The sequence below is a fragment of the Macrobrachium nipponense genome, chromosome 5 (genome assembly GCF_015104395.2).
Source record: "Macrobrachium nipponense isolate FS-2020 chromosome 5, ASM1510439v2, whole genome shotgun sequence".
NCBI classification, from domain to species: domain Eukaryota; kingdom Metazoa; phylum Arthropoda; class Malacostraca; order Decapoda; family Palaemonidae; genus Macrobrachium; species Macrobrachium nipponense.
Genome location: NC_061107.1, coordinates 76,232,498 through 76,242,497, shown reverse-complemented (window position 1 = coordinate 76,242,497; position 10,000 = coordinate 76,232,498). Strand labels below are relative to the sequence as shown.

General features: G+C 38.9%; 1 protein-coding gene across 2 annotated transcripts in view; it reads right to left on the bottom strand.

Annotated features, from left to right (window-relative positions):
* The window catches only part of LOC135215419 (phenoloxidase-activating factor 2-like), a 487,719-nt gene that overhangs the window by 118,991 nt on the left and 358,728 nt on the right, over positions 1–10,000 (bottom strand). The window contains exon 1 of one of the 2 annotated variants that reach the window (XM_064250029.1): positions 930–1,541. The exons of the other annotated variant lie outside the window; for it this stretch is intronic. Within the exon in view, the coding sequence (XP_064106099.1) occupies positions 930–937 (8 nt within the window). The 5' untranslated portion in view covers positions 938–1,541. Of the gene's footprint in view, positions 1–929; positions 1,542–10,000 lie in introns of those variants that run through there. 2 annotated transcript variants of the gene reach the window in all.

The window sequence follows — 10,000 nt, the reverse complement described above, 5'->3', positions numbered from 1 at the left end:
GAATATACTGGATATTCTACCTTAAAGCCGTCGCAAAAGACTTACAAAGTACAAATAAAATAATAGTTTTAATCATCAAATCATGAAAGTGGTTTTCCGTGAGTATAAACAGATTATTTTAATGTCACTTCACGATACGGATTTGACAATGTATGAAACAATAAATCATTGATCAGCAACTTGCAATGCCCAACTGTTTCATGAGAAAACCATCGAAACTGGAATTAACCGATATTCAACAACTAAACCACAAACTACCTTTAAAATTAGGTTTAATGTTATTATGACTAACCACGTATACCCCGTCATCATCATTTCTTGCTATTCCTGTCAATCATTTCCAATACGCTTTACCAAAGAACATTTACTGAGGGAATCTTCGTGAGAGTGAGCAGTGGCTGGTCATCTTTTATGCATGACCACTTTCAATTCTTCGGGTCATTCCATCTCTTGATGAAAAGATATTGGCAAACTTTAGAAGTCTTGAGTCAACATCTGGAAAAAGAAGTGTTTGCAATTCACGAGAGCTTTCTCTCTCTCTCTCTCTCTCTCTCTCTCTCTCTCTCTCTCTCTCTCTCTCTCTCTCTCTCTCCGCGTCTCTTTTACTTACTTAAATACACATACACATACATACAAGCACATGCATACACAAACACACGCAGCCACCCACACAAAATCCGTTCAAAAATGCAATAAGGTTGCACGCTTTATTTGATTTAAACATTTTAATCACTGAGAGAGAGAGAGAGAGAGAGAGAGAGAGAGAGAGAGAGAGAGAGAGGAGAGAGAGAGAGAGAGCTTTTAAAGCCTTTTGCACGGACTATAATATTAAGGGTCTGAATAGCATTACTGTAGATAACAATTTTCTTGATTGGCATAGGTTCATCATCAACTCAAATGATAATCATGCTGTTGTGTCAAAACCTCACCTGCTCATGGTGTATCCAAACCAGTTGCGAACTCTGAAGTTGCTGGGGGTGATGCTTCTTGAAACTACTTATAACTGGTACCAAAACAAACCTTCCGTTCGTCCAAAATGATCTGGGCGATTTTCGGAATTTTATCTGTTAATATCAAATAGATCCTTCCAAGTGTTATACGGAGCGGAATGTAAACACAAACACTTCTGGGAATAAACAAGTCAATAAACGAACTTCTTTTAGAATTGGATTTCACTTTCTCATCACTTGACACAACACTATACTACGTTTCCCTTATTCTTTCAGTCTCCTATTTATTTTATACACGAAACGAACCAGAAAATATCGAGATCGACTTCCTATCAGAAGTGTCTTGCAACAGATGCGTTGAGATCTCTTCAGAATTGAGGTTACTCAGCAACAAGTTCCATAATTTTCTTTGGTGAAACCAACATGAATGCGCAAGTAACCTTTCCAGTCTGTTTTATAAGAAGGCGGCGACGTGGCCGACGACCCAGAAGGCGCAACAGCTTCAGAGTCTAAAACCCACAAGAGCGACAGCAATGCACCTGCAGTTCCAGCGCTCACCCTTTCCAGAGCTCGACTGCCACCTTCCAGTACCTAACTCAGACTCCTCACCTTGAGTGACCTTCCCGTGGTCTCCGGCATCCCTTCTCTGGCGCCTAGGTTTTTCCCACCATTTTGTCTTCATCTGCCATCCTCCTCGGCGACCACAAGGTCGCTCTTCGCAACTTCCCTGAGCAATACCTGGTTTTGCAAACTGATCGTTCCGGGTTCCTTCGGCGGGGTTATGCCGACGGTCTTTGATAACTACTATTATGACTCTCCGGGTCTCAAAGTCGAGCTTCCTTCCTGAATAGGCCTGTGCTTGCGTCGTAGCAAAGGCTTATGGAATGTGACCTTTTCCTTTTTTTTTTTATTAAACTTTCTCTCTCTCTCTCTCTCTCTCTCTCTACAATCCTTAAAATTATATAGTCTAGAAAGGAGAAGAGAACGCTACATGATAATTCAGGCATGGAAACAGATAGAAGGAATAACAGAAAATATCATGGAACTAAAAATATCAGAAAGAGCAAGCAGAGGTAGATTAATAGTGCCCAAAACTATACCAGGAAAAATAAGGAAAGCACACAGAACATTAATCCACTACGCACCAGCATCGATAATGCAGCGTCTATTCAATGCGTTGCCAGCTCATCTGAGGAATATATCAGGAGTGAGCGTAGATGTGTTTAAGAATAAGCTCGACAAATATCTAAAAACTGCATTTCCAGGGACATCTGTAACACATGTGCACCTACTCTCTTCTTCTTACATTACTTCCCCTCATCGTCCTAATTTTTTCTCTCACACAAAAATCCCTCCCTTTCTTCCTCAGCATTCCTAGAGGAAAGACCACTACTTCTTCTTCTCCCCCTCCTGACCCACCGCCGTTTCTCTCACTGTCTCGTTTTCGGAGGCAGGATTTATAAACTACAGCGATCAGCGGGTTTCCCAGCCAATGGAATGCCCAGCTGGTTGGTTACGCGCCCAGGTACAACTGGGCAATAAGAAGCACACGACTTTCGGTCAGATACCTTTCTAAAACGTTTTTCCAGAAAATTCTGTCAATTTTTTTCTGATTGACGGTTTTTTTTTATTTCTTATAAATGTTACTGATAACATCACCACAACCGTCATTATAAATGCATTGACCATTGTGAACCATAGTTGCATATTTTCGTAGAATTCTGTATGTATGTGAAATCATTGCTTGTAGATTAATGCTCTTTTATTTGTTTGTTTGTACGGTGTTTTTACGTTGCAAGGGCCAACAGACTGATAACATTACCACAACCATCCTTATAAATACATTTACCATTATGAACCAGAGTTGCATATTTTCGTAAAATTCTGTATATATGTAAAATCATTGCTTTTACATTAATGCTCTTTCGTTTGTTTGTTCGTACGGTGTTTTTACGTTGGATGGAACTAGTGGTTATTCAGCAACGGGACCAACGGACTGATAACATTACCACAACAGTCGTTATAAATACATTTACCCTTGTGAACCAAAGTTGCATATTTTCGTAAAATTCTGTATGTAAAATCATTGCTCTTAGATTAATGCTCTTTGGCTTCTTTGCTCGTATGGTATTTTTACGTTGCATGGAACCAGTGGCTATTCAGCAACGGGGCCAACGGCTTGACGTGACTTCCGAACCAAGTCCAGAGTAAACTTCTGTCACCAGACATACACATCTCTCACCTCTCAGTGGAATGCCCAAGAATCGAACTCGCGGCCATCGAGGTGGCTAATACTCTTTTCCGAAAGCTTTTCTAAATGTTGTTATTATCCGTACCGCAACTGTCATTATAAACTTCTCATTATGAAGTGCAGTTGACAGATGTAAACACATTTTACTATTTATCATTCCCATCAAGAGCCTTATCAACATCATTATCTGATGGCAGACATCCAACAAGCAAGTCACGAATGACACGAAAAGGCCAGCAAGAAATTGAATTCCTCCAAGTCGTGCGTGACTCACCACAAGGTGGAGCCTTCCCCTCCTTTCTCATTACCTTAATACCCTGGCGATTACCGCTGACTGGAATCTCTCCCCTAGATGAAGAAGAGCATCTCGATCTTGTGGTAGAGATTAACCCCAACGGAGACCTGAAACGAGTACGGTGATGAAGGGTTTCTTTGCATGCAATTATCGGTGACCGTAAGCAAGCAGACGAACTTTTCCGTTAATTTTAAATGTACTGGTTAACAAATATATACTTTGCAGTTGGTGTATGTATATGTGTGTGTTTATACATATGTATATCTATATATACACATATATACTACATACACCAAAAGCAAAGTGTGTGTGCATCTATAACGTATGTATGTATGTATAAGTATATATATATATATACTTATATATATATATACGCACACGTGTGTATATATAGTATATATATATATAGTATATATATATATATATATATATATACTATATATATACACGTGTGCGTGGGTGCGTGTGTATATACACATATACATACACCAATCGCAAAGTTTGTGTGTATGTGTAGGCGTGCGTCTGTCTGGCTGTATGTTAATACTAATATATACATATATAGGCATGTATACCCATGAGAAAATGTATTTTTCTTCACCGATATGTTCGAAAGGTCAGAAGGTTTCGAAAACAATAAGGAAACGAAGACTGTCATTGACAAAGCGTGATCCGACCTCCAGCTTACACATGGCGTGTGCTAACATCTACGGTCAAATAGAGCGTTGTTTCACCAAAGAAAACTAAAATAAATACGTTATATTTTATTAGAAATAATTGTTCTGTATTGTTTAACATGCACATTATTTATTTTTCTACATCTTCATTCTAATAAATAAATCATAAATATCCTATCCTGAAATTCCTGTATCTTTAACTCAACACGAAATGCCTTTTTCAGACCTTTTTAGACTTTTCCATAGACCTTTCCTATCCCCCAACAACAATAACAACAACAATAAAGTAGTTTGTAGCTTACTCCCGAGTAAACAAAAATACTGACGTTTGTGAGACGCATCTTTTGTTTATCTATAAACAAACATGAACATTCATTTTGAGGAATATTTCCTCGATCATGGACGCTCCTTCACATTCGCTAGTGGTCAGGGTTAAAGAAATACATAAAATGTAGGATTTTTGTTTTTTTAATCTTTATTTTACACAAGAAATTCCAACATGGAGAACATAAACATCATATATCAAGAATGAACGTAGTTACAAGGGTCACAAGATTAAATCGGTAAAAAAAATAAAGTACCCATCCACACTTATCAGTAAATGCAAAATTCGCAGAAAATAACCGACGAAAATAAAAATATACTGAAAGAAATGCAAAGAAAACAACTTTGTTATTTGCAATCACGTCTATATCAGGAAATAAATTTCAACACTGTTGTGTGTGTGTGTGTGTGTGTGTGTGTGTGTGTGTGTGTGTGGATGGGGGGGGGGGTGCTTACCCATCCCAGGGGTCCTAACCACTCCCAAACCTGAACATTCTCTCTCTCTCTCTCTCGACGTCAACCTGCTGGTAGTATACAATGACGACCTTGGATTAAACTCTGACTTGGTGGCAGAACTCCACGAGACAAGAGATATTCGCGAATAAAGATGAGGATTAGTATAATTATATCTTGCCAGTTGCGTGTACGGAATGGGCACACGTAAGTACGTACGTACGCACGCACACGTAACTTCCCTTCTACAATGCGTAGGCAAGCAAGTTCGCAGCAACAGCGACCAAAATCCAGGTTTTCATGCAACCGAGATTACTTTGCAACAAAGGAGAGAAGAAAATGTGTGCGTGAGAGTGTATCTCTCTGAGCGTGATGAAGACAAAGGAACTTCAATGTAGTATTCATGCACACTTAGTGCATGCTGAAAGCGCCATAGCTGCTTTATCACAAAGAGCTAACAATCTGTGATTTACTTCTCAACGATTTTATTGATTCAATCACACACACGTATGTATGTGTATATATACATACATATACACACTCGAATACGTATGTGTATGTATATATATACATATAAATAATATACATACATATATGTATGCGTGTGTTTGTACACATGTGCATTTTGTGCATGCAACCTAAGTAAAAGCTATAACGAGGAAAAACCTTCAACTAAATCCCAGTAAATATTACCTGACGCTTATTCTGAAACTGAGGATATCCCGGTAATTAATAGATAAACGTCACAATGCAACACTACAACCAAAACCTGTTGCAGCCGAGAGTAAGATAATCCATCGCGTTGGTTTTATTCTCATTTGATTTGATTCAAATGGATTTTTGGCATGATGCCAAGCACTGGGGCAACTAAGGTCAATCAGCGCTGAAACGGAAATTGACCGTAAAAGGTTTGAAAGGTGTAACAGGAGGAAAACCTCAAAGCAGTTGCACTAAGAAACAATTGTTAGAAGAGGGTGGACAGTAAGATGGAATGAAGAGAATATGAACGGAGATACAGTAAAAGGAATGAAAGTAGTTGCAGCTAGCGGCCGAAGGGACGCTGCAAAGAACTTTAAGTAATGCCTACATTGCACTGAATGAGGTGCACTGATGGCACTATCCCCCTGTGGGGGTTCTCTTCTCTTGAGGTTTCCACTCTCGGTCAGGATCATTTATGATTCATGGTTCTGGCGAGAATGCCATGTGAGAAGGAGTTGAGAACTGGATAGAAGATGAGTTAATTATATCTTAGTTTAAGCAGACTACTGAGCTGATTAACAGCTCTCCTAGGTCTGGCCCGCAGCATTAGATATTTTTGACGTGGCTAAGAACCAATTGGTTGCTTAGCAACGGGACCTACAGCTTCTTGTGGGAATCCAAACCACATTATACCGAGAAATGAATTTCTGATCACCAAATATACATTCCTGTGACTCCACGTTGGCGGTGCGAGGAATCGAACTCGCGACTACCGAATCGGTAGGCGAGCGCGTTAACCACCCGCTCAACTAGGAACTGGAAGATGAAGTAGGAATTGATCAAACTACTGACATGAAGATATGCACCTACATACATTATTTGGTACAATAAAATTATAATATGATCAGTGTTTTAAATTAATTATATCCTCAATGTCTTAAAGCGAGATTTAAACTTATACAGGACTGAATTATTGAAAATGTCCACTCACCCTTTATAAATACACAATGCAGCGTATCAACTGTACTTCAGTACCTCACTGTGTAACTTTAATAAGATATTTGTGAGAGAGAGAGAGAGAGAGAGAGAGAGAGAGAGAGAGAGAGAGAGAGAGAGAGAGAGAGAGAGAGAGGATTTCGGCACTAACTCTTTTTTCAAATGTTGCTGACATTTTCTCTCTATCCCTATCAGGAAAGTCTGATGCCAGCTTGGGCTGCCTTCACTCGAGAATAGTATATTATTCTAACATCTGAACTGGAGAGGACTTTTTTTCCTCCTTCATTCTTTTCAGCATTCATAAATATTTAAAGACATGGAACGTGAAAAACTGGATATCATTTTACAAACCGACAAACAACAGGGGATACAAGGCAAAAAAAAATAAATAAAATAAATAAATAAATAAATAAAACAAATAAATAATTACTCTAAACATGAGTCTTTGAAACAAAAAGGATTTAAGAATAACCTGTTGAGTATCACATAAGCTTAAATTATTATACAAAAAAAAAAAAAAAAAGTGACAGAGAACAGGAAGCCCTGGTCGTAGAACTCCATTACCTTAAAATACAATCAATAATAAATAACCTAAACATGGGTCTTTGAAAACTTAATGGACTTAAGAATACTCTGTTGGGTGTCACATAAGCTTAAATTATCATACAAAAAAATGAAAGTGACAGAGGGCAGGAAGACCTGGTCGTATGACTCTATTACCTTAAAAAGTTAAACACCATTAAAATCATCAATAAATCACGAATAAAACAACGTGCATATTAAAAAGGTGCTGTAACCATCAAATATAAAGAAAGTGAGCAAAATAATACTGCTTAGTTGTCCATTGTAGCTTAAATGACATGACTTAGAATTAAACAAGAAACTGAGGATGTAACTAAGATTGTGAATTACTTGCTTCAGAGAGAAGTGAGGAAAATAATACTGCTTAGTTGTTCATTGTAGCTTAAATGAAATGACTTGGAATTAAGCAAGAAACTGAGGATGTAATTACGATTGTGAATTACTTCTCAGAAGAGAAGTTGAGGAAATAACTGCTTAAGTTGTTCAAACTGTAGGCTTATGAAAATGACTTGGAATTAAGCAAGAAACTGAGGATGTAATTAAGATTTTGAATTACTTGCTTCAGAGAGAAGTGAGCAAAATAATACTGCTTAGTTGTCCATTGTCGCTTAGAAGAAATGACCTAGAGTTAAACGAGAAACTGGGGATGTAATTAAGATTTTGAATTGCTGGCTTCAAAGAAACATTTTTGGCTTTGAATGATCTAGAACGCGAAAGGAAACAATGAGATTCAGACACACAGGAAAGACCCTATAAGTCGATCATAAGCGTGACACTGAAAAAGCGACCGGGAATAAAAGAGGCGATCTCAGGCCATTAGCATATTGAGAGATGGAATTAGGGTCATTCATCTCCCCCTCTCTCCTTCGGCCCCAAAAATGACCAACTCTGGACTGGAGAATTATTGACAGCATAAACGATCTCTCCGGGAGGAGCCATTGAAATGAATAATCGCGAGTAATTCGCTGTGAATGAGATGGGATCCTTCAATCCTTCAACGCTCCGCCGCGGACTCTTCTTTTTCTCTCTCTCTCTCTCTTTCGCTTTTTCTTCCGTAGGACCTCCAAATTCTATCGGGAATCTTTTGTCGTATTTCAAAACTGTTCACAAGATCAGACCAGACGATTACGCGGTATGGCAGCCTTGGCATGAATGACCTATCTCTCTCTCTCTCTCTCTCTCTCTCTCTCTCTCTCTCTCTCTCTCTCTCTCTCTCTCTGCCCGTCTGTAATTTATAATCTAGGATGTATGCAAAACAATATCATGGCGACAGATATTTTCTCTCTCTCTCTCTCTCTCTCTCTCTCTCTCTCTCTCTCTCTCTCCCGTCTGTAATTTATACTTTAGGATGTATGCAAAACAATATCATGGCAAAAGATATTTCTCTCTCTCTCTCTCTCCTCTCTCTCTCTCTCTCTCTCTCTCTCTCTCTCTCTCTCTCTCTGCAATTTACAATTTAGGGCATGTGAAAAAATATGGATATCTCTCAGAGTATACGAAAAACATGTCATGGATCTCTCTCTCTCTCTCTCTCTCTCTCTCTCAGTAATTGAAACTTTAGATAATACTTAAAAAATGTTATGTAGAAGACACATGTAGTTTTTAGTAACTATTCTTGTTTTTCCTGATTCTATAGCAACGCGTTTATAAACAACAACAAATAGAATATGAGACTGATTGCAATAAAACGCGCTCAGGCGAGATATTCAGAGGGCAAATACAAAAGATAAAACAAAAACATGAATGAATGAAAGATTTCAAACAAACAACACATATCCAAAGCAAAAAAAAAAAAAAAAAAAAATCGCACAAGAAAAAAAACTACGGAAGCAATGAAATACAAGACAAATAACCAGAACTGAGTAAATACGCCTACGTTTTTCTCGTAATGGTTTTCAATAAGCGACCTTCCTGGTGGACGAACAGAGCGGCCATGAATGCACTTCAATGAGCGGAAATGACATCACGTTCGATTGTCGTTTGGTTTTCGGAAATTCGAGACTGCTACAATGGCGTTCTGCGAAGGTCTGATTGTCTGTCTGTCTGTCTTCCACTTCGTCTACCGAAGGGGCTGATTTGCCACCTGTAATTTCCTAGGTGGCGGTGTCTTCCTTGCGTCTAAAAATGCTCCCAACTTTAAAATGTTTGTTTGTATTATAATTGGCGATTCGGTCTATCATATGATTAGCATTCTCTGCTGGCGTCACACAAATAACAATCGGTCTATCATATGATCAGTATTCTCCGCTGCCGTCACACACGAATAACACGTTCTATTCGTACGAAGCTGGTTTTCTGTTCCGCCAAGTTCGACTGAGTCTATCAGTACTTGCTTGGATGAAAGGCAAGAAATGCTAGATACAGTTGCAACATAAACCCAATGAACATCCGTCGAATTGAATTGAATATAGAATTTAGGCCAAGGGCCAAGCACTGGGACCCTATGAGGTCATTCAGCGCTGAAACGGAAACTGAGTAAAATTCCTGGGCAGAGAAGGAAATGTGGAATCGCCAGAGACAGCAAGACTTGATGTTCAACAGCTGGTCTTGTTTGTTTGTTTGTTTGTATGGTGTTTTTACGTTGCATGGAACCAGTGGTTATTCAGCAACGGGACCAACAACTTTACTTACGTGACTTCCGAACCACATCGAGAGTGAACCTCTGTCACCAGAAATACATATCTCTCACACATCAATGGAATGCCCAAGAATCGAACTCGTGGCCACCGAGGTGGTAAGCCAACACCATACCGACCACGCTACTGAGGTGCTT